Genomic DNA, 26,168 nt, shown 5'->3' with positions numbered 1-26,168 from the left:
TTTTGCAGAGCAGCTTTCACACACACTACAGTACATCTTGCCTGCTCGATAAACAAGCCACATATAAATGTATAACAAAATAATTTTGTTGAAAATATCAGTTCAACTATAATACTATTGTCCAGCTGTCTTCTGACAGCTGGAGATGTACCAGGCTTCAAATCAGACTACTAAGACTACTATTGGTACCATGAAGAAGAAAAATATACTATGAATACAACTGTACAATTATTACTAATAATAATGATAACAACAAAACTGTTGGATATATAGGGATGTTCAATAACTCTGATCTATAGATTTTACAAGTCCAACCTTTATTTTAGAACAGAGTTGATGGAGGTCAGGGTGGTAACCTGTTTTGTAATGGGACAGCCCATCTCTAGTATGTCCAATAGGAATGCATGGGCAGGGTCATGTATTTATTTCTAGTCTTTTGAATCGTTTCGTGTCTGGTGTGGATTGACATTCGGCGACTTCGCTTGCGTCGCTCTGTCCAGTGTGGATGCAGCTTTATGTTGCTGGATCCCTGGGAAGGAGCGACTCTAGCCATTGGCTTCATGCAGGTCACAAGGCCGCAGTGGGACATAACACGCAACAGGCTGTAGTGCACATAATATGTGTAATTACAAATCTTCAAAGAACTCAGTAAGTTGGTTTAAGAGCTCCTACATCCGCCTTATTTCAGTGGACGACATAAGGGCATACTAAAACATAATTTAATGTTGAGGCTTGCTTTAGCAAAGTACACATTCCACAATTTGACCTTATCTCCATGTGCCATTTAAAACCAAGATCCACCTGAAATTAATTATGGGCTACCCAGCAAAAGGGTTTTTTTTTTTTTATATATATATATGAAAGAATATCCCATTTCCGATATGAACATGATTAAAAGGTCTGAGTGTGCGAAGGCACGGGGGAAGTCCTATCTCATAAGCCTAACAGTGCCAGCGTAAAATATTTGTGACACAAATATTGCATTTATAAAAAATAAATTAAAAAAAACACTGAATATTAATGACATTTGTATTGTTACTATTAAAATACAATGTCCGTAAAAGCACGCAGTACTGTATCCCTTATGTTCCATCTAGACCAGTGGTTCCCAAACCTGGTCCTGGGGACCCCATGTGTTTTCTGGTTTTTATTCCAACTGAGCTCTCAGTTACTTAACTAGACCCTTAACTGAACTAATAATTTTCTTAATTAGACCTTTTTAATTGTTCTCCGCTAAACTGCTTCTATTCAAGCGTTGCAAGTGGAGTCACACAGTAACTCAGCAGCCCTACCCAGTTCTTTGTCTAAATGAAAATGCACTCTTTACAGTACTTTGACTATTTTCTCAATAAAATATCTCAAGACAGTAAAAACAAATGTAAAAATACTCGTTTAATTGCTGCTGGTTATAAATCGAAGTTAACTGTAAACCGTATTGATTTAGTGCGCCCACAAACATAAAATAATATATATTAATCCCCGTGCACTTTCATCTTTGTGACATTAAATCTCCAGTCAGTGCTCTGTCGGCGTTTTAAAAGCAGCATTCAAACATATACTGAATGTTACCAAAGCCGCTGGCCGGCAGGAAGCAAAATTGTTTAATCAGCTAATTTTCATCAACCAATACTGGCTTCACGTTGTGTTGTGCGTATTAAACTAAAGGGCTACAAAACATTAAAGCGAGATGCCGTGTCAACTCATTTATATTATATATATATATATATATATATATATATATATATATATATATATATATATATATATATATATATATATTAAAATCGCCCTTTAAACTGTAATGTCAATTAGTTTTATTTTATTTTTTTAACTCCTAAAGATAAATAACCAATTAAGAGCTGCAATTAAAAAAACGTACACAAAAATAATAAAATATATCCATAACAGTAGTAGTAGTAGTAATAATAATAATAATAATAATAATAATAATAATAATAATAATAATAATAGGCAGAGCAAGAGACCAACAAAGGGATTAACTAGTAGCACAGACATTCAATACGGCTGTTGTTTTAATTAGACGAGACCGGAAAGGAAGGGCCCTTGCACATAACAACAAAACAGTCGGCAAAGAGCTAAGTCAAATTTTAAAATATCACGACATCCATACTCTGCCTAAAGTTTTCTCTTTTTAATTTAGATACACGTGCTTTTATTAAAACACAAAATACGTCCCATTAGTAGCAAGAGGCCTGTCTGTTTTCCCTTTAAATCTCTGCTGGTGCTAATTAAGATCAAGTCCTTCACATACAAGATTGTTGCCCCCACCCCCAACATAATAACCGGACCCCGGATCATGAACCATACACAAACCACTACCCCGTTGTCCCCGGTTCTACCTGAGGCGGTGTACCAGCTGCCAGCATGACTCGCTTCTCTGCACACCACTCGGTTCGACATCTTAGTGCCCGAGCCGCCTATCTTGGTCAGTTAAAAACCCGAACAGAAAAAAGTTTAAAATAAAGAAAAAAATACCAATGAACAACACAAATAAAACAGGGGTTATATGAGCGAATATGGGAACAAAGAAAACAAACACCAGAAACAAAATTGGAATTAAAAAAATAAACTAAAACAAAAGTGTAACGGGAAGATTGGTTTTAGGAGACGGTAAACAAAAGCCTAAAAAGCCACTTATTCTACTTGCTGCTGGAAACGCACTGTTCACCGGTCTTGGTTTGGCATAACTCGGCTACCGTGACATGGAAGCGCTAGGGAGTTCTCATTGGCTCCGAAAACTGTTTGAGTGTTCTGATTTGCCATACTGTCTAGGCAGGTAAGAGGTGTTGTCAAGATTGGACAATAGAATTGCGTAAGGGCAAATCGATTGGCCAATTGAAGTAGCTGTGGATGTTTTGGTTTGATAAAGAGTTTGTGTGGGCGTGGTTGACAGTGTACGGCAGCCGTACTGTGGTTCTCGAGTTTTGATTGGCTGGTTCTGTCACTATGGTCAAAGAGAAGCTCAAAGAGGCCGAGAGGTTGGAGCTGTTCCTCTGTGTCTGGACTAACCTTGAAAATTAAACTTAAAAAAAGTGAATTGAAATAAAAAAAATGTCATATTCCAGTAAAGTATGTAATTACATATATTGGAATCAGTATTTGCAAAAAGAAAGAACTAAATTAAACTTTTCATCCCATTACACTCAAACAGTTTTCGGAGACAAGGAGGCTGTGTGGTCAAAGAAAAGGACTTGTAACCAGGAGGTCCCCGGTTTAAATCCCACCTCAGCCACTGACTCACTGTGTGACACTGAGCAAGTCACTTAACCTCCTTGTGCTCCGTCTTTCGGGTGAGACGTAATTGTAAGTGACTCTGCAGCTGATGCATAGTTCACACACCCTAGTCTCTGTAAGTCGCCTTGGATAAAGGCGTCTGCTAAATAAACAAATAATAATAATAATAATAATAATAATAATAATAATAATAATAATAATAATAATAGAGAAAACTAAGAGAAAATGTAATTCTTGGTTGTCAAGAGATAGTATGACGTGTTCTGTTGGTAAAAACAGGACTATTTAGAGCAGTTTATGCATCACTTTCTATAGACGTGCCCCAGTCTGTAACTGCTGTTTGACAAAATTGTATTTAATTTCATTTGGAAAAATAAACCTAATTATATATAATGTGTAGTTGACAAGAACAAGAAGGTCTCAATGCACCGTAGACTTTACTTTGAGTAAATTAAAAAATAAAGAAAAAAAGAATATATATATATATATATATATATATATATATATATATATATATATATATATATATATATACACCTGTAACACCACTGTATCCCTCAACCATGCAAAATAATGTTTACATTAATTTAACAACATAGTTTCACACTATCACACACATTTAATCATAATATTGCTGTTTATAAGTAGAGATCTAATAATATGAATTATACATATTTCTCATTCGTTCAAATTAATTGAAAAACAATGTTGCGCAGAAACGCCTTTTCTCTATGTTAATCATGTGACATTTTTAGTCATATGATATGACTGCATTCCTCCCTCAGCTGATTTTTTTACTTCCTGTTTCTGATGCTGGCAGTAGTTTGTTATAAGAGTAAGAACAACAAAGTAACAACGTATTGACACTAAAGCTGCAATAAATCGAGGTAGTAACATGATTGTGTGTATATTTTAATTAGCGAATAATGTTCTTAGTTTTAATAGATTTATCACAGCTATAAATAATACAGGTTGTAGGTCGGCGGCACATGGTCAACAAACTGTATAAAGTAAACGATTTGTAAATTGCTTCATTTTGTTTGTCTGGTTTTTTTGCGAGAAACATGAACCGACTACTTTCAATTAATGCCGTTGTTGACAGTTGTATGTTAAGCACTATGTGTTTCTTTGCAGACTGTACGGTTACACGGTTATAGTTATTTGCTATATTTCTTTTTATAGAACATACTTGTATTAAGTGGGCACGTTGACAGGTCATACATGTGTGCATCGTTACGCACTTATGAATGGTAATGTAGAAGGACTTTGCATACTGATTGCTATTCTAGTTTGCTGTACTTGCGGTCCAGACTGCAACCATCATACATAACCAAAGTTGTGTTAGTTACTGGTTATGTAAACCTGGAAATATATTTGACTATCTTGAATGATCCTACCTGTAGAGGAGATAGAAGTGAAACAATCTTGACCCTTATAGTTTCATATGGTTTTCAACAGTCCTTTAATTTTTATTATTTGCACAAAGCAAAGGTGTTCTTTTGATTCAGATGCAGTCTGCTTTTATTCAGTAGATCCACTTTTCTGGCAGAATTATTGGCTGAATGTTCTGGTTCTACAACGTCTGAAACACTGTGAAGTCCCTATCTTTTCATCTGGTGCAAAAACAGCTGATCATTTGTCTGAGAGGAGTTGCAGGTAAATTATTGTGAGTATTTAATTATTTATGCTTATTTTATACTATCAAAATGATTTCCTCTCTGAAAATATGCCTTGTAATTTGCTAAATAGAACCCTATACATGTATGAGTAAACCCTTCATTCAATTATTGTTTGGTACACTGGTGTAGACAATTATCCAGTCTCCAATTATAAACCAATTGTCTGAAATCTCGCAAGATGAATGACAAACCTTGGAAACCTGCCTGAAACCTTATCCCCAAAATCTAGTAATATCCTTGTGTACCAGAAGGAACAACTTTGCCCCCATCGAATGAATAGAAAAGCAGAAATTAAATGCATATTGTATATCTTTGTTGACATATAATATCAAACAAGTGCTCCACTGCTGCACAGACAAGAATTATAAACTGCTTCAGCATAAAATGTAAAAAGACCACAATCAGTGTGCAATTTCTGGTAATTCCCTCTTTGAAGTATTGCTGCTTAACATAAAGAATAGTGTTGTAATAGTGATTAAATACTTACTCTTTTGGCTTTATAGGTTTCTTTTAGAGTTGATCTAGCTTGCTGAACATTGCCTTCATGAATACTTCAGACAGTGAAGAAGAGCTTTGCAATGAAAGAACTTCGCTGATGACTGGGAGTCCCCCTATATCTTCATACCATGTTGAGACTGGACTACCAAGCTCGGTGGATACACAGACCAAAAGGGTAAGGATAGTTCATAGTTTAAGCTCATGCAGTGCTCTTTGTTGCTGTGTGTGTTGGTATTAAGAGGTTCCCCAGTAAATTTTATCAACACAATTATTGAATGTTAACATGCTCTTTGAATTTACCAATAAATATAATTTTGCAGAAGGACAGACTGTCACTATCCTCAGTGTGCCGGCACTTGAGAAGTAAAATTCATGATGTAAACTTTTCATCTTTTAACTGTTCATTCATTAGAAAGCTGTTAAGGGTTTGTTTTGTAGGCTCACACCCCAAAAGTAATGACTAAAGCTAAGGTTTACAATTTTAGAAAAGCAAACTATGAAGGTATGAAACAGAGACTAACAGAAGTAGATTGGAGTAAAATAGAGAAAACATCCACAGAAAAGGGATGGCTGTTTTTTTAAAAATGTAGTACTAGAGGCGCAAAACAATTACATCCCAAAAGTAGACAAATCTAAATCTAAAACAAAATGGCCAAAATGGTTTAATAGATCAATTAAAAAAAATATTCAGCGAAAAAAGGCACTTTACAAAGCGTTTAAAAGGGACCAAAAACAAAGTACACAGAAAGAGTACTTGGAACTGCAAACACAAGTCAAAAAGGAAGCTAGAAAGGCCAAGAGAGAGATAGAAATCAATATTGCTAAGGGGTCTAAAACCAATTCCAAAATGTTTTTCCAATATTATAACATCAAGAGAATATTCAAAGAGGAGATTAAATATCTAAGAGACACAAATGGCAAAATCATAGACGATGAAAAAAAATAGCAAATATATTAAATGATTACTTTTCACAGGTTTTTACAAAGGAGGACACGGACAACATGCCCCACATGTCGACCTGTTCCTATCCAGTTTTAAATAACTTTAGCACAACAGAGGCAGAAGTGTTAAAGGGACTAGGAGCTCTTAAAATAAACAAATCCCCTGGGCCGGATGAGATCCTCCCAATAGTACTCAAAGAAATGAAAGAAGTTATTTACAAACCGCTAACCAAGGTCATGCAACAGTCTCTTGACACAGGGGTTGTACCGACAGACTGGAAAATTGCAAACGTAATACCGATCCACAAAAAGGGAGACAAAACCGAACCAGGTAACTACAGACCAATAAGCCTGACTTCTATTATATGTACATTTATGGAAACTATAATAAGATCTAAAATGGAAAATTACCTATATCGTAACAATATCCTGGGAGACAGTCAGCATTAGGAAAGGGAGATCGTGTCTAACTAACCTGCTTGACTTTTTTGAGGATGCAACATTGACAATGGATAATTGCAAAGCATACAACATGGTTTATTTAGATTTCCAGAAAGCTTTTGACAAAGTCCCGCATAAAAGATTAATTCTCAAACTGAACGCAGTAGGGATTCAAGGAAATGCATGCACATGGATTAGGGAGTGGTTAACAGGTAGAAAACAGAAAGTACTGATTAGAGGAGAAACCTCAAAATGGAGCGAGGTAACCAGTGGTGAACCACAGGGATCAGTATTAGGTCCTCTGCTATTCCTAATCTACATTAATGATTTAGATTGTGGTATAGTAAGCAAACTTGTTAAATTTGCAGACGACACAAAAATAGGAGGAGTGGCAAACACTGTTGCAGCAGCAAAGGTCATTCAAAATGATCTAGACAACATTCAGAACTGGGCAGACACATGGCAAATGACATTTAATAGAGAAAAGTGTAAAGTATTGCGTGCAGGCAATAAAAATGTGCATTATAAATATCATATGGGAGATACTGAAATTGAAGAAGGGAACTATGAAAGAGACATAGGAGGTTATGTTGACTCAGAAATGTCTTCATCTAGACAATGTGGGGAAGTTATAAAAAAGGCCATCAAGATGCTCGGATATATTGTGAGAAGTGTTGAATTTAAATCAAGGGAAGTAATGTTAAAACTTTATAATGCATTCGTAAGACCTCACCTAGAATATTGTGTTCAGTTCTGGTCACCTCGTTACAAAAAGGATATTGCTGCTCTAGAAAGAGTGCAAAGAAGAGCACCCAGAATTATCCCGGGTTTAAAAGGCATGTCGTATGCAGACAGGCTAAAAGATTTGAATCTGTTCAGTCTTGAACAAAGAAGACTACGCGGTGATCTGATTCAAGCATTCAGAATCCTAAAAGGTATAGACAATGTCGACCCAGGGGACCTTTTTGACCTGAAAAAAGAAACAAGGACCAGGGGTCACAAATGGAGATTAAATATTAATTGTAGAAATTTTAGATAGAATGTAGATAGAATGTTGACGGGCAGCAGTGTGGAGTAGTGGTTTGGGCTCTGGACTCTTGACCCCAGGGTCGTGGGTTCAATCCCTGGTAGGAGACACTGCTGTTGTACCCTTGAGCAAGGTACTTTACCTAGATTGCTCCAGTAAAAAAACCCAACTGTATAAATGGGTAATTGTATGTAAAAAAATAATGTGATATCTTGTAACAATTGTAAGTCGCCCTGGATAAGGGCGTCTGCTAAGAAATGAATAATAATAATAATAATAATGGATGGCCATTGAGATATATAGAAATGAGCTTATAATTAAGTCACTGTCAACCAATCAAAATGTAATATATTAAGCACAGGTAACCTGGTACAGTAATAACCTGCTTGAATGTTTTTCTGTTTTATTTGTGTAAATAAAACATGTAAATAAAACTACAGTAATTGTACATAGATAGAAATTGAAATATGATTATTGTTATAGTTTTTTTTAAATTATATTATTTTGAACAGAATTCCTAATTATGCCAGGTGAGGATTATTATTATTATTATTATTATTATTATTATTATTATTATTATTATTTCTACAAATCAGATATCGGTAACTGTGTAACAATATTTGCAAGTTGCATCTGCTGAACTGCAATGTTCAAACGGCTTTAAACAAAACTACTATTAAGTTATCAAATGAAAGCCTTAAATGACCACTGAAAACAAAACTTGGGAACTTAAATGTAACACCGTTAACACACCGCTGCAGTTTAACATGAACGCTGTAATGCTTCAGCATCGGTACCAAACCAGTTTTTTTTTTTGTAATTTCTAATATTAGACTATAAGGCCAACACAACATTATGTTTAAAACTGTTCATAATAGTAAATCGTTTTTTTCAAGGAATAGAATATGAATAATTCTGTCGACTTTAATGCCGCTCCACTACATCTCGTTGCATTAACCAACAAATTGGTCATTAACTTCCAGGAAAGGACCAATGAACACTTATTTACTTGCCTATACCACCTATAAAAGAAAAAAAAAGAAAAAAAAAATTACCCTGAAAAAAATGACAAAGGGAGTCTCATTCTAAATGTCCCACACTGGTTTGGCATTCATTTTCTCTGCCATTTTTTTTGTTAGTCAGCAAAGCAGCTAGTCACATTACTTTTTACATCACTTTCATTGGCTGATTTATTCTATGACACAATGTTGCTTCTATAAAATCAACAGTCCTTTGAAACAGTTGCTTGCAATAAAGTTGCCTGAAACTTGTAGCTTGCACGTCACTTTCTACAAAAAAAGTATCGCTTTCTACATTTTTCTAGTAACATGCATGTAAACTAGTGTCCCCTCGGCTAAACAGATGTAATATTTCTGAATACAATAATTAAACTATGAAACTTAAACTTGAAGCATGCTTTTTAAACAGTTTTGAAGACAAATTTCTTCTCATTATTCGTGAGGGGGCTTCAGTACTTGGAGTTTCACAGCAAATACTAATCATACTTTTTAGACTTTAGTGCCTGTGCCTAACAGATTAATCGGACTGATTAATCAACGAAAGAGTTGATCGCAGATTAATTTTTTTAATATAATTTAATCATGCAGAATTTTATTTTTTTATATAAAATAAATTCAACCAATAGAAGATCTGCATTTTCTCCGCGGCAGTCCAATCATAAGTGAGTGGTGGTAGGACATAAACGGCTGAAGGTCTTAAGTAGGTTTAACCAATGGAGTGAAAGATCTGTCCTGGTTTTGCAGCTGTCCAATCATTAGTGAGCAGAAGTGGGACATAAATATGTTAGGGTGAGCGGTGTAAGAATATCTGAATTTCACGCATTATTGCTAATATTATAGAGCCTGTTATTGAGAATTATATTGAGAACTCCGAAGTAATATTTATAATTGATTTTTACAAATTAAAAAAAAAATGTCATCAGACAACTGAGACATCGTAGTCGATTTGGTTACAAATCCATTTTTAAGAAGAACTTTCTCAGAAAAATTGGAGATTGTTAAAAAAAGGGAGGTATACACCACAAATACCCGAAATGACTCGGGAAGGGAAGGGATATACTCGCCACTTCCACCATTCAAATTATGAAAGATATCCGTGGCTTACCGGTAGCTGTCAATTAAAAATATTATACTGCTGGTCTTTTGTTCAGTACAGAAAAGGCAATATGGAAAAGCACTCACTACAGCAATCTAGGATGTCTATCGAAGTCAGCACAAAAACGTGAGCATTCCCAAAGTCACTTGCGAACCACTGTAACACTCAAAACTTTTGGACAAACCTGAACTGCTGTTCAACTGGATGAGCAGGGATACAATACATCACAATGAGCAAGTAAGAAAAAATTATGAGCTTCTTAAACGTTTGATTGATTCTGTTGTTTGCCTTGGCAAGCAAAAACTTGGATTCAGAGAGCACGATGAAGGCACCAATTCCTCAAATAGGTAATTATGTGGAATTATTTTCTCTGATTTCTGACTACGACAGCATGTTAAGCAGTCGCTTATCAATAGCCACAGTATTCATGGGCACCTCTAACAAGATTCAGAACGAATAAAAGCAGAAGTACAGGAAGCCAAGTACAAAACTGTAATAGTAGATTAAACAACCGACGATAAAAACGCAGCTCGTGTTTTCCGGTATGTGACTGACAGTGGCCCAAAAGAACGTTTGTTCTGAGAAAATGTGTTACATTTACTAAAATAGTATTACTATGCAGGACAGTTGCTATAAGATTGTTACCTTTATTAAAAATGTGCACGGATTAATCTACCGATTTTTAATCTACCGATTTAATCCACTAATGCCCATTAATGAACCGATCTAAGTTTTTAATCGAATGACAGCCGTAGTTTTTACCTTAAACTTTAGAATGCGATGCTTTAAAAATCACAGTAAGTTTTTTCTGGATTCGTCTTATTTTCCATGCAATTGCCCATTCATATCTGTTACTGATAGGTCTTGCTTTTGCTTGCCTTGTAGCGTCGTCCAGTCACAAACCAGAGTAATAACGGGGAAACACACCATGAGGGTGTATCTACAGAGCGGGACTCCACTGCAGACAGTGAGGATGAGGAGCTGTCCCTCAAATACGGGGCCAAACACGTCATCATGCTGTTTGTCCCCGTCACTCTATGCATGATCGTGGTCATCGCTACTATTAAGTCAGTCAGCTTCTACACTGAGAAGGGTGGACAATTGTAAGTAGCCACTCTTGATTTTTTATTGTACCTTTTAAAATAACTGTTGCCCTGTTCTGTTGTTGAGCTACACAAAACAATTATTCAGATTGAGCAGGTGATGACAGCCAGTGATTTTACATGGAGTGATCCTCCATCCTTAAGTTAGCAATCATAGAAATGTACAAAAAAATGTTCTCTCTTTTGCTGTTTTCAGGATTTATACTCCTTTTACAGAAGACACAACGTCTGTGGGACAACGGCTTCTCAATTCAGTTTTAAATACACTGATAATGATCAGTGTCATTGTTGTTATGACCATATTTCTTGTTGTGCTTTACAAGTACCGCTGTTACAAGGTGAGTGTGTGAATCACATTACAATCATTTTATTGTGAAACATTTCCTTTAGTCTTTTAACTTCCTGAAAGGAGGATGTTCAGATTTAAGAATCTTTGGCCTAGATTACTTGAAAAACATTCTTTAGACAACACATGAGTTAAAGCCTTGTGAATAAGGGCCATTTTACAGCTTTTTATTCCACCAACTTTAATTAATTTAGTGCAGTACCAGATACAGTGTTTTAAATCTAAAATACATATTTGCTATAACGTGTTTTTTTTTTTCAAAACTGCACATATGAGACCTAGAGAGCAAATTGTACGAAGGGTAAGATTTATTATTCTGTTAGATGCAGTCACTTTATTTATAAATTATGCAGATCAGCACAGAGAATTTGGTACCCTGTATTCCTTTGATTGTCAGTGTTTTCCAAATCAGTGTTTGTGTCAATTTGGTTTTATATAATATGTCACCATATTGTTCTAGTTGGGGTGGGACTGAATTTTGTCAATGTGACACGGGTGCTTTACAGCACTACAAATAAGGAAATATTGTTAGTCAGACTTGTATGAATTTGTGTTTTTTCTGTTCCAGTTTATCCATGGATGGCTGATCCTCTCCTCCTTAATGCTCCTTTTCTGGTTTAGCTTTTTATACCTAGGGTATGTACTTTTTTCTTATCTTGTAAAATACCAAATTTAAATGAAAGACATATGTTTTGTATATCTGTGAAGTAAGACTAACCACAATGTAATCTATTGTACTATCATAAACACCTTTCGTCGTCTGCTGAGCATCTCTTGTTGTTTAAGGGATCTCATCTTGTGCATAGCTCCCCTCCCCAATCATGAAACGGTTCTGTCCATTAATTATTATTATTATTATTTATTTGGTAGACGCCTTTATCCACCACTTACAGGTGTTACAGAGTAGTACAGGGTTGCAATGCAAATATAGTATAGTTTACAGTAACTGCAAAAATACTACTAAAATACAATATGAAAGAGGATGCAACGAGTTGGGATTACAACAAGTTATATCTACAGTGCCATATTAGTAGTGCGTAGTGCATAGTGCAAGGATAGTGCACCAGCTGAGGAGCCAGCAATGTGGTGTGTAGGTCAGGTGAATGCAGTGTAAGGCAGTGAGAGTCGGCCTACAGGAGGTGAGACTATCTCTTTGGGAGAAACTACTGTCAAGTTCATCAAAATTCAAATAAAAAAATCCCTGCAACTGCCCTTGTGAAATGCTCATCTCTTTTGAAATATTTAGCCTATATATTTACTAAATTATATCAGAATATACATAATTACCCACAATATATGAATAACAAAGAACAGTTTGCAGTCAGATTTCACATTCAGAAGTTGTGGAGGTAATCTGTTGAAACAAATCAAAAGCCATCTGTGTTTTTATTTCCTTTTAATTCATTTACACCACACCACAGAGTTCAGTCGCACAAGAACTTCACCTTAATTCAGCCAAGACACAAAAAAAATATTCTATGCCTGGCACTGACTAACAGTGGTAATCAAGTAATTTAGAGCATAGATGGATTGATGCCTCTCCCCAACCTTAATCACAATGGTGATGCAGTCGACACCAGGAATAACACGTTGTGCAACAGTTCCAAAGAGGAAGTATAGCGACTAGAAAAGTTTGAAAAAGCTGCAATCAAATAGCTTTCAAATGTTGTGTTTTAAAATAAAAATACTTTTCACTTATTTCAAACTTTAGGTTTAGAGACCTACACAAGGAGTTGCAATGACCTAGATAAGAAAATGAATCACTATTTTAAAATTCAAGAGCAAAGGTAGAGGGACTTTTTCTGACAGAAATAAAACTATTAGGATTTGCAGCTTATAATTTATTTACTTCCCTCTCAGAGAAGTGTTCAAGACCTACAATGTGGCGATGGATTACCCAACCCTGGCTCTTGTCATCTGGAATTTCGGGGCAGTGGGGATGGTCTGTATTCACTGGAAGGGCCCCCTGCAGCTTCAGCAGGCCTATCTCATCGTGATCAGTGCGCTGATGGCCTTGGTCTTCATCAAATACTTACCTGAATGGTCTGCGTGGGTCATTCTGGGAGCCATCTCTGTTTATGGTAGGATGGAGCCGGATGTGTTGCAAGCTACAGTTTATATAAACCATCAAAAGTCAATCTTTTGGTGTAGCTCAATTTTGTTGTGCATTGTTTTCCTACATGCTTTTGATGTTGGATAGGTAGACTTTTCTGAATTGTGGTGTGCTATTTATACCCTTTATAACCTATTTGATAATGGTGACAGTACAGCAATATATTATTATTATTATTATTATTATTATTATTATTATTATTATTATTATTTATTTGGCAGACGCGTAATATATGATATAGTATAGTTTACAGTAAATGTAAATACCACTGAAATACAATATGAACAAGGATGCAGCAAGTTAGGATTACAAGTTATATCAACAATGACATAGTAGTGCAATAGTGGCTGTGTGGTCCAGTAGTTAAAGAAAAGGGCTTGTAACTAGGAAGTCCCCGGTTCAAATCCCACCTCAGCCACTGACTCATTGTGTGACCCTGAGCAAGTCACTTAACCTCCTTGTGCTCCGTCTTCCAGGTGAGGCGTAGTTGTAAGTGACTCTGCAGCTGATGCATAGTTCACACACCCTAGTCTCTGTAAGTCGCCTTGGATAAAGGCGTCTGCTAAATAAACAAATAATAATAATAATAATAATAATAGTGCAAGGACAGTGCATTAGCTGAGGATCCAGTAAAATGGTGTGTAGATCAGGGAAGTCCAGTGCATAGTAGGAGGGTCAGATCAAGAGATCTAGAAGTGCAGTCTAAACAGGCAGTGACAGACGGAGCAGTCCTGAGTTTCAACAGCAACTGGTTTCACCACTGAGGAGCTAGGGAAGAGAAGGAGTGGACACGGGAGGGTGGAGAGTGGTGGGAAGACATGATCAGTTGGCCACTAGAGGAGGAGCAGAGAGGGTGGTGTATGAGACATGCGGGATTGGAGGTAGGAGCGGGCGGAGTGGTGAGAGCGGTAGGCGAGACAGGTAGCCAGTGGAGGGTGCGAAGCAGAGGGGTTGCATGAGAGGAGCGAGTTTGAAAACAAGACTAGCAGCAGAATTTTGAATGAGCTGAAAGGGGCGGATAGGCGAAACAGGGAGATCAACAAGGAGAGAGCTACAGTAGTCTAATCTGGAGAGTACAAGAGCTTGGGCCAGGGTGGAATAAGTAGCGAGAAGAGGATGGATTCGATAGATGTTGCTAAGAAGGAAGTAGCAAATGCGTGTCAGGGAAGAGATGTGTTGAGAGAAGGAGAGGGAGGGGTCAAGAATAACACCTAGGTTTATACCAGGTGATGGAGAAAGTGGTAGAATCAAGGGATACTGAGATAGAAGAGGGAGAGGAAGCAGAAATAAAGTAGAGGTCAGATTTAGAGGTTGAGTTTGAGGTGGTGAGAATGCATCCAAGTTGAGATAGTTGTGAGGCATTCTGAGATGCGGGAGAAGATGTGGGAGTCAAAGGAGGGAAAGGAGAGGAAGATATTTGAATGCATATATAAAATTAAACTAAGCAGTCACCTGCTCTTACCAGCACCTTGAATAAGCAGCCACCTGTTTCAAGAAGAAGGTAGAAATGTTAATGGCAGGTTTTACTTTATTGTTTTCTATATTTTTCTTCCATTACAGAAAAAAGCTTCCAAATTCCATTTTTCTGTAGGGATCACTTAATTAAAAATCTTGCTTTTTCATTGCAGATTTGATAGCAGTGCTCTGTCCGAAGGGCCCTCTGAGAATGCTGGTTGAAACAGCTCAGGAGAGAAACGAGCCAATATTTCCAGCTTTGATTTACTCCTGTAAGTATTAACATAGGTTATATCCAGTAGTGTTCAAAAGTTTGGAAACGACAAGTGATTTACAGTAAGACTAGGGGTGTTTTTCCTCACTCAGCTCAGACCCTTAACTTACAAAATACCATGGTATCCCTGAATAGATAATCGTCTCCTGCTTATTAGTTGTTTTTTTTTAATAAGCAAAACATCTCACAACTAGAATGGTACCCCGAAATGGTCTCCTTTTTCAATGAAAGCTGTACATCTGGGGATGGGGAGTTTGTTGTGGGTTAACTCTCGACTATAATGGACTATATGTCACCCAATTGTACCAGTACTTGCATTATCTTGTACTTGCACCAAACTGCTCCATATTTTGCCGTATTCTACTACTGCTCTTAATCATAACTATTTTCTGTATCTTGTACTTGATTTTACTCTTAAAGGTATCTGAATTCACGTTTTTGGTAATTGCTCTTATTTGAAATCGTTCTTAACCATTTATCGTATCGTGCTCGTAATGGAATTTACTCTTATAAGGAAACACTTTTACTATAAGTTTACTGCTCTTAGTCGAATTTGCTTTTAGATGTAATTATTTACTATATTCTTTATTTTGTTATGTGAATTTGATCTTACTTTCTACTGATTTTACTGTACTTTATAACTGCTCTTATCTGTAATGTGATATTTTGCAATGTGATTCTTTGTATTGTGATATTTTGTCTGCTAAGAAATAAATAATAATAAATACTAATAACTTCATTCAGATTACTTGCTCACTAAATATCTCAGTATCCCTGAATAGATAATGTCTCCAGGGGCCGGTTTTTCAAAAGTTTTAATTTGGCTAACATTGATCTGGATTTTGTAAACCGATATTTTGTGATTGAAATTACTTTTTATCGTAATTATTTGTAATCTGGATAAATGTAATCCAGCAGTGCCGTTTTCTGAAAAAAATTATCAAAATGATTCAGATAAAAGTAATCTCGATCACAAAATATAGGATTACAAAATCCGGCTCACTGTTATCCAGATTAAAAGTTTTAAAAAACCAGTCCCTGAGGATTTTAATGAATAAAAACATTAATACTAACTGATGGCTCTGATGAGAGCTTTTACTCTCTTGCCTTGGAGACACTTTTTTTCCTTATCAGAGTATTAATCAAACGATGAGGTTATGTGTTAAAACAGTGTTGTTGTGTCCCTCTCTCTCCAGCTGCAATGATCTGGATGGTTGGGATGACAGAACAATCAGCTGTGCAGCAGCCTTCCCACCAGGAAAGGAACTCAGGTCAGTTTAATATGCAATTCATTCTCATTGCTTTTAACACGTGTGTTTGTGAAACATTAAAACTTCAATATAAAAGTAATAGGGGTGCACCGATTAAGATTTTCTTGGCAAATACCGATAGCTGATGATATCTGCCCATATCGGTAAACTACTAGAACAAGACATAGGGCCTATATTTAAACTATTTTATAATTAGAAATGTTGAAAAATGAACAGATATTGTTTGCTTGTTGTATTTATGACAAAAATGAACAGGTAGTGTTTACATGTTGCATTTACTTCAGAAAATGAATACAAAGAATAACGTAGTATTATATTGTGTGCTTGACAGGAATTTATACATTTGTTTTACAACACAGTCACACAAAAATACAGAGATGCCAAGGGTTGGCTTTCCTTAAGAGTGAGATTCAAGGTCAAAGAGTAAGACTTTCCAGGTGTGGTGTTAGGTCATTGCTTAAGACGGGGACTCTCATCTTTGGTCCTTGGCAACATCCAGTAGTCCAGGTTTTTAATCCAACCAGCATTTAATAGTTTGTTTTAAAATGTACACTGCTTAATATTGCATATGAAACACTTAAATGTCCCAATTCATACTAAAGTCTAGGGAATGTGAGAATTCTATATGCAATGCAAACCAGTGGATTTTAATAAAAATAATTATTTGCCGGTTGGAACAAAAACCTGGATGATTGGAGATCGCCGAGGACTAGAGTTAATAACCCCTGGTTTAGGCAAACAGTCAGTGGACAGAATAAGTGATATATTAAAAAATAAATTGTTTTTATATAAACCTAACAAAAAAGAAAACTGTTTTATCAATACAACAATATGTTTATTTTGCAAATCACCTTGTCACAGTGATCATCGTTTTGAAAAAACACTTTACAGTACAAATATTATTTGGTTTGTAAATTATTGCTCATATTACCCACTAACATTTGATCAAGTCCTGCTTGTTTTTTGGGCAAACTCATACTGTTTTTGACAGTCAAGTGTTCACACACACACAAAAAAATCCTCAACCCCCCCCCCCCCCCCCAAAAAAAAATAAATAAAAAAAAGAAACCACATAATCCTCATTCCTCTTGCACACGTATAGTAGTTCTGTAGTCTCCATGGTTACCACAGTACACAAGCTTGGAAAGTGGGTTTCCATGCTCCAAGTCCCATGCCCAAGGCCCCGGATGTACTGTTGTCTCTTGCAGCCCCTGAGAAAAAATATTTTAAATCTTTATATATTTACACAAAAAGGACTACAGGTACCTTATACAGGCAAACCGGATTTGGCATTAACCCGAGTTACAAACATTAACGTCTTATTCAACTTTGTTGTTAATCACAGATTTAACTGCAATAAATTGCGTAAAGACTTGACATATCTGAAATTATAATTTTGCATTTTGTACTAGTAAAAACACTAGAAAAAAAAAATATATACATATATATAATGTGACATTATAGCCACTTGCTTTTATAGCCACTTGCTGTCAAACATTGCATATTATAACTTATACCTATACTGTACAGAAGAAACAAAAACAGCTTTTGTTAAATTGTTGTTTTAAGCACCGCAATTTAAATTGTTTACTTGACCAAAAAATCAACAGTTAGTTCATCACTGGATTTAATGCAGCATGAAGTCTGTTCTGTTGCACACAACTCAACTATCCTATTGTTGTCTTTAGATATATTTGTTAAAAAAAAAAAAAAAAAAGCTCTTTTGAGACATAATTATTGCAGGTTGATCCCACGTTACACAGTAGTGCAAGGGAAATGGCTGCCTCAGTGTTCTTAAGTCATTTGTATACAGGTGCCATGCCGATAGTCTACCAATTTATCTGCACCCCTAAAGTAATTATGAAGAATGTCTATATGTAGCAACTGTTGGCCTGGGGGGCCATTCCACTACAGGTTTAATTAGGTGCAGTGTCCCATAAATCATGTGCAATTATACACTAAAATGTGATTCCTGATGAATGTTTACTACGTTCTTCCTTGGTTTAGCCTTTGTTTATCAGAAATGAAGCTTTTCTGACGAATCTGACACTGTCACTGCACGTTTTGGTTCTTTTTTTTTTCAATAATTTATCTTGAATGACAGGAGCAATTATTTTGAGAAAGTTTGTCATTTTGATTAACTGTTTTAATGTGTGTGTCTCAAAATACCAAGATGAAGAAGTAGGCCAGAGTCACCATGACAACACAGAAGACAACAGAAACGTGGTGGTGCCAGAGACTGAGGTGCATGGAGCACAAAGCAGAACATCATCAGCAGAGGAGCTGGAGGAAGAAAGTGAGTTCACAATTTTATGTTTTGTCACACCCATAGGCGGCGAGTTATATGGGCCTGTGGTGCCTGTGCTCCACCAATATTCAGGAACGTGGGCCCCGCTCCACTTACATTTTACATACATTTTGATTTGAACGATATTTCTATTCACAGCTGTCTGCTAAGTGTCAGCTTGGGGGGCATGCTTAGCTTCTGGGAGCTGTTGCTTGCGAGGACCTCATTTTTAAGGAGACGCGACCACGGCATGAAAAAAAGCTTGAAAAAAATCACTCTGCGCCGTTGCATCTCTTTAAAAAATGAGGCCCTGATCCGGCTTCATTTGAAAGGTGTCCATATGAGTGCCTGAGGAAGAAAGTCACGCAACCAGAATTCAGCAAGTAGTTTGAGGTGTGATTATGTTTAACACTTCAGACTACACTTGATTATTTTCCAGTCTTTAAAAATAAATTGTTTAATATAAAATATGTACAATATGGTAGTGTGTTAAAATATTCTTTATCATTTTATAACAAGAGTTTCACATGCAGTCAAACATTATATGCAGTCAAACATTATTATACATTAGTTATTTATTGCTTTTATTCTTATGCTTTATTTATGCACCTAACGTCCTGCCTTGCTAGTTACAATGGGTGCATTCATGGAGATCATTCTGTGCAGAATCTGACCAATTCTTAGAAGGTCATTGGCTGAATTGGTCAGAATCTGCGCAGAATGATCACTGTGAACGGACCCAGTATTTCTGCCAAGCAGTAGACGTGCATTTCTTTTCCTGCTTTTGTTAATCTGATTTGATGGTCCCACCCTACCAGCGAATCGGTTTTGAAAATGCTTTGTAAGTACACCCCTCTGTGTGTTCGATGTAAACAAACAAAAACAAAACAAAAAAAAGCACGCCGCCTTGAATCCAGAGCAGGATGACAGGCTTGTATTCCTGGCAAACAGCCTGTAAATAAATTGTGCACATTGAAGAAAATTTACGTAGGTTTGCGCTTCTTTGGAGTTTCAAAATGAGCTGTTATATAATGAATACCGGTATTTAACACCACCTGCGAGCGATGTGAGAGGCCAGTCTGGGTGAAGCGAGCGACTCCACAGGAATAGAACTGTGTTCTATTTTACCCGCACATCGCGGGCGACTAGGGTGAAATGGAACAAGTGAAATGGACCAGTCAAAAGCAATGTCAGTAATATCAGTAAACTTGACTCGGGTCATAATACAAATACGAGATAAACACTGATGACGAGAAATTGATTCAGGAAGTGCAGCGGTATCCTGTTACCAACGATTGCTAATTAAATTCATGCAAAGACAACAGTAAAAAGGACAATGTCTGGCAGAACATTTCGGGCATTATTACTAGTATGTCTGGTGAGTGACTCTAATGAATTTACTGGTGGAGGGGTCTTTTACTCTGGGAAAAATAAAGCTGCCTATAATTGTTTTTTTTTTTTAAAATGTCCTCTGTGTGGCGCTGTTTTGCGCTTTTCTCTTTTTTTCACAAACTGGTTAAAACATAAATGACAGCCTTGATGTTGATTTCAACGTCTGCCTAGGTGATAATAGTCCCATTGCTGTGTTTTGTTTTTCTATTACTGTCATGCACCCAAAGCCTCCTTTGGCGTCTACGACGAAGGAGCTGCACTGCGTCTGTCAGTCCATGTTTGTTCTAGCTGTCAATAAAAAATATGGGAAATATTTACGGATAGGGTCACTTGAAAGTTTCTGGACTTAAAAAGTTTGCCTTTGATGCAAATACAAAATTTGCTCCAGTCCCTTACCTCCAGTGTAGAACCGCCTTAATTAATAAGCATCTGGAGTCTCTGCGCCGTCTTAGTCCCCCTCAACCTAACCTTTCTATTTACCTATCTGTCAACCACATTTTTGGAAGGTAAATCTATTTAATAAATACAATATTTTGTGATCAATAAGAAATGCGCTCTATAGCCTGGACGTCGCCGGTTCGAGTCCAGGCTATTCCACAGCCGACTGTGGACGGGAGCTCCGAGGGGGCAGCGCTCAATTGGCCGAGCGTCGTCCGGGGGGAGGGAGGGTCAGGTCGGCCAGGGTGTCCTCGGTTCACCGCGCACCAGCGACCCCTGTAGTCTGGCCAGGCGCCTGCGGGCTTGCCTGTAAGCTGCCCAGAGCTGTGTTGTCCTCCGACGCTGTAGCTCTGAGGCGGCTGCACGGTGAGTCTGCAAAGTGTAAAGAAGCGGGCGGCTGACGGCACACGCTTCGGAGGACAGCTTGTGTTCATCTTCGCCCCTCCCGAATCAGCGCAGGGGTGGTAGCGGTGAGCTGAGCCTAAAAATAATTGGGCATTTCAAATTGGGGAGAAAATAATAAAAACTGATTGGCAACGACTAAATTTAAAAAAAAAAAAAAAAAAAAAAAAAAAAGAAAGAAAATAATAGACAAGCATGGTAAAGGTAAAGGCTACAAGACCATCTCCAAGCAGCTTGATGTTCCTGTGACAACAGTTGCAAATATTATTAAGAAGTCCATGGAACTGTAGCCAACCTCCCTGGGCGCGGCCGCAAGAGGAAAATCAACCCCAGAGTGAACAGAAGGATAGTGCGAATGGTAGAAAAAGAACCAAGGATAACTGCCAAAGAGATACAAGCTGAACTCCAAGGTGAAGGTACGTCAGTTTCTGATCGCACCATCCGTCGCATGGAGGAGGCTCAGTTATGTTTTGGGGCTGCTTTGCTGCACCTGGCATAGGGTGCCTTGAATCTGTGCAGGGCACAATGAAATCTCAAGACTATCAAGGCATTCTGGAGCGAAACGTACTGCCCAGTGTCAGAAAGCTCTGTCTCAGTAGCAGGTCATGGGTCCTCCAACAGGATAATGACCCAAAACACACAGCTAAAAGCACCCAAGAATGGATAAGAACAAAACATTGGACTATTCTGAAGTGGCCTTCTATGAGTCCTGATCTGAATCCTATCGAACATCTATGGAAAGAGCTGAAACTAGCAGTCTGGAGAAGGCACCCATCAAACCTGAGACAGCTGGAGCAGTTTGCTCAGGAAGAGTGGGCCAAACTACCTGTTAACAGGTGCAGAAGTCTCATTGAGAGCTACAGAAAACGTTTGATTGCAGTGATTGCCTCTAAAGGTTGTGCAACAAAATATTAGGTTAGCGGTCCCATCATTTTTGTCCATGCCATTTTCATTTGTTTTCTTATTTACAATATTATGTTGAATAAAAAATCAAAAGCAAAGTCTGATTTCTATTAAATATGGAATAAACAATGGTGGATGCCAATTACTTTTGTCAGTTTCAAGTTATTTCAGAGAAAATTGTGCATTCTTCGTTTTTTGTGGAGGGGTACCAACAAATTTGAGCACGTCTGTATGTGCAGCCTATTACACCTAGCACGTTTGTGAAGCCAGACAACTGATACAATTTGTGTTTGGTTCTATTTTGTTCCACGTCCCCAATTGGATATATGATACACTCCCTTGCCCTATGGAAAAGTGCATCTGTGACATCAGTCAGTATCTTTGAGATAGAAGACTGACAGATGACTGATCTGTCCCCAGCTGTTGTCTGGATGACACCTGTTGCATGAAAATGAAGGGCTGCTGTAACCTTTACAAATACAGGTATGGTGTGACTGCAGGCTGTTTGTGATTCTAAACTTAACAGATCAGACAGCGCTGCTATACTGCCTATATCCAATCTGTATCTATGCATAACTTGTATTGGAGTTAGATCTAGAAATGTCTGACCGGGACAAACATCTGGGATTAGGGTAGGGTTGTTTTTTCCATCTCCCTTCTCTCTCTTCACTTGCTGCAGTCGGAGAATTGGAAGCTCTTTGATATCCTCCATTGTCCATTACAGCTCAGTAGAACTGTCCACGGTTGCAGTTTAAATAAGACACGAGAGGGATTGTGTCTTAATTAGCGAGTGTATTTTGGTGTACTAAGTGGGCACATCAGTGTTTTGCTTAATGAGCTGTAATGCTAGTGCATTTTCATAAAGCACACACCCTGAAATGCTATTGTGCAACTGACTTGTAGGTCTTTTGAAAATACAATTTGCCAACTATCTGGCTAAATTAGTGAATAAATTACTCAATGACCCAAAACCTTATCTTGAGCGCTGGTTATTGGCATACAAGTTTCCTCACTATGTCACACATTTTTACTGCTCTTTCTGGGGGAAAAAGGGTTTATTTTGATATTTGATATTAAATAGCTTCAATAAAAAATAAACTTCAGAAGAGAATGCATCCATATTATGGTGTTACTCAAATCTGAGGGTATGTTTGTAAATATATATGTTCATATGTATGTACCTATGTATGTGGTGGCATCATGAAATTGCGGAATGATCTTTACAAGCTACGGGGAGCATCTAGTGTAAAAGGGGATGTCTTCTGAGTGGATCAAATCTGAGGCAGTCAAGGTTGTCTCCAGGTACAATCTAGTTATACCTTACTTGTGTCCGTTAAGCATTTTTCTGCTCCCAGTTTGAATTCAAATTTGGAATCCTAAAGAAACTGGATGGCAGAGGGATTCCATTTGTCATATATTTCTTGTAAATAGCAGAAGTAAGAGATGTGATGTATTGAAATCTACACTATTATTTCCCCAGGAGGGATCAAGCTTGGACTGGGGGACTTTATATTCTACAGTGTCTTAGTGGGGAAAGCATCAGCCACAGCCAGCGGAGATTGGAATACAACACTGGCCTGCTTTGTGGCTATTTTAATAGTGAGTTACAGCCTTTAAGAAAAGATTTAATGTCTTATTCTGGTCATTTTTGTACTTGACTTGCTCTTCTTGGCATTACGTCACTTATATTTCTGTATATTATGCTAAATATTATCCAATAATCAAATATGTTATACTTAACTGCAAGATTTTAAAATATTTAAGCTTATAAAAATAATGTATAAAAGGTTAACCTTGCTCTGTTATGGGGAAAAGCAATTCTCCACATATCAATGTGGCTGTGCTGACTGTGTTTGCACCATCTGTCTTGTGGAATTATTGAGATAACATTGAAAATCACTTTATGCAGCATTTTTACACCTCTTAATGGGTGTGATAATCCAAATCATCTGGAAATGGCATATAATGGAATTTGCATGTGTTCCTGAAGCAGAAATGTGCCACTGACCACAGCCTGTTGTTTCTCTGTCTCTGCAGGGCCTGTGTCTTACCCTGCTATTGCTGGCTATCTTCAAGAAGGCATTGCCTGCCCTGCCCATCTCCATCACCTTTGGACTTGTCTTCTATTTCTCCACTGACAACCTTGTCCGGCCATTCATGGACAACCTTGCCACACACCAGTTTTATATTTAGTTTTGAAATCTTTTACTTGGGGAGAGGACGGCTGCTTGAAAACTAGATACCAAAATCCAGTCCAGAGTCAGCCTATTTGGTATCATCATTGTGCCATGTAGCGTTTTGTTTGTGGAAAACACATAATAATTGTAATATATATATATATATATATATAATCATTTTGAACTGCATGTTACTTTTAGATATAAAGATGTATAGATGAAAGTATATATATTTTTAACATATGTCAGCTTGCACTTTTGGAGGCAGATTTGCTAAATGGCTTATTACCCCTGGCATTGAATGCAGATCCTAACTGGACAATTCTTATTTAAATGGAAGAGTGCAGGCATTCAAGCTGCAGTGTCCCACAATCATGTATAGTTGGGTATCCACAATAGTTAGTAAATCTGGCACATTTATCTCAGTTTGAGATACAGGCCCCATAACTGTAAACTGAAATTAACCATATACCATAACCTACTTGGTGGCTGTATTTACCAGGGGTGTGCAGTTACTCAGACTCAAATAACACAATAATATTGTTCCCTAGTGGCTCACCATATGGTATGACGTGGTGGTTCACGTTCTGGCTGTGCCAAGCTGCTGTTCTTACCCAGGGATCCCATGGGCAACATTGCTCTTGCAGGATAAGGAGACAACATTTATAGTGACTGTTTCTCCTTATTGCTCTTGAGTGGACACCAGCAGAGCTGGCTTTTGTCCACCAAAGCTGACAACTGCATTTGAGATCCTTGATGTAAAGAGTAATTTGGCTTTGTAGTGGAATCGGAGGAAACCTACTGACCTTCAGTTCTCCTGAGCTGTGGTGAGGGAACATAACTGTACATTCTAAATTAGGGAGGAAAAAGGGGGGAAAATAATGGGGCACTCGTAAAGTGAATAAACAAATATGCTTTTGGCTTATGTGTAGTCCATGTTTCTAGCAGTTATTCAGATTTTCTGAGTAATTACTACCTTTAACTGGTTTTAAATTAGAAGATATTAATTAAAATGGAAAGTAACTTGCTTAAAATGAATTAATTGCACAAAAAATAAATCTAATCTAATATTTTGAAGGTGTTTTGTTTAGACTGAATATTTGCTAAATTAAATATATACCGTTTGTGTGAACTAGGTAAGAATAATACCACTGCTTACAAGTGCTATAAAACAAAACAAAAATAATTATTAATTTGATTATTAGGGCTGTTTTTTACAGACCCTGGTTATAGTACTGATCTTGGAATGTCTTACCTAAAGTAACATTAGGTAGTGCTAACACTTCTAGATATCAGCATCATGCACATATGTATTATTTAATTCTCTAGGTCAAGTTTGATTGTGGGTGTCACACAAGAAACATACTCTTTCCTGACATTTTTTTTTTAAAATCTGCCCCTGGCATGGATCTCAGAAACCATCTGAGGTAGGGACTTAATGGTTGCAGGGTTATATATAAACCATTCATGCTAAATGTGTGTCAGTCCATGAAATGTATCTGACCTAAATACACTTTGCATTATTGTCTTAATGCTTGGTACACAGCTGTATCCTTTGACTTTCTTACTTCAGTTGTTACTGGTGTCCAGTAAAAATTAATCCTTTCATTGCCACATTGCTTTAAACCTTGGCTATATCAACAATACAGACCACATGCTTTTACATAGGGTGTTCGTAGTCTGTTATGATTCTCAATAAACTTCCATTACATGTGGTGTCCAGTGAACATTATGATTTCAGTGCCACTTTTTTATATCAATGGGGGAGTTTCCATGTGTGGTTATTTACACGTGAAGTGGCGAAGCGTGTGCACATTTGGAGAACAGCTCAAGAGAATCAGGTTAGTGGCCAAAAATAACGGCCACAGAGAGGGATAGGGTAAATCTCATTTACTCGTGAGCATGACTAAAAGGAAATCCACGCCCATTTTCACATGGAAACCCGCATTTCACATGAAAATGTCCACTGCTCCCAATCCAGCCAGCTTTGGAAGCATATGTGGAAGGTGTCTGGCACAGATCTCTATAATTCTATGTCTTCACCAGTTTT

At 37.3% G+C, this 26,168-nt stretch overlaps 2 protein-coding genes across 4 annotated transcripts in view; one reads left to right on the top strand and one right to left on the bottom strand.

The window, feature by feature from the left end:
* memo1 (mediator of cell motility 1) overlaps nt 1-2,716 on the bottom strand; it is a 30,349-nt gene extending 27,633 nt beyond the window's left edge. The window contains exon 1 of the mRNA XM_034018216.3: nt 2,361-2,716. Within this exon, the coding sequence (XP_033874107.2) occupies nt 2,361-2,421 (61 nt within the window). The 5' untranslated portion in view covers nt 2,422-2,716. The remainder of the gene's footprint in view (nt 1-2,360) is intronic.
* A 1,286-nt stretch (nt 2,717-4,002) lies between these two features.
* On the top strand, nt 4,003-25,845 carry LOC117411533 (presenilin-2-like). Of its 3 annotated transcripts, none has more exons than XM_034019167.3 (12): nt 4,003-4,142; nt 4,785-4,911; nt 5,438-5,607; nt 10,843-11,060; nt 11,257-11,398; nt 11,975-12,042; nt 13,267-13,487; nt 15,148-15,246; nt 16,445-16,519; nt 18,693-18,815; nt 23,422-23,540; nt 23,979-25,845. In XM_034019167.3, the coding sequence occupies exons 3-12, from the start codon at nt 5,479-5,481 to the stop codon at nt 24,132-24,134; spliced, it is 1,350 nt and encodes a 449-aa protein (XP_033875058.2). In that variant the 5' UTR covers nt 4,003-4,142; nt 4,785-4,911; nt 5,438-5,478; the 3' UTR covers nt 24,135-25,845. The 3 variants fall into 3 exon arrangements, with proteins under 3 accessions (XP_033875058.2, XP_058881431.1, XP_033875059.2); XM_059025448.1 differs by having other exon boundaries at nt 4,785-4,921; XM_034019168.3 differs by having other exon boundaries at nt 4,025-4,142; nt 4,788-4,921.
* Nucleotides 25,846-26,168: the final 323 nt, after the last annotated feature.

This window comes from Acipenser ruthenus, chromosome 6 (genome assembly GCF_902713425.1).
Source record: "Acipenser ruthenus chromosome 6, fAciRut3.2 maternal haplotype, whole genome shotgun sequence".
Taxonomy (NCBI): Eukaryota; Metazoa; Chordata; class Actinopteri; order Acipenseriformes; family Acipenseridae; genus Acipenser; species Acipenser ruthenus.
The sequence above is the reverse complement of the archived record's forward strand: the minus strand, read 5'-3'. Positions and strand labels throughout refer to the sequence as shown.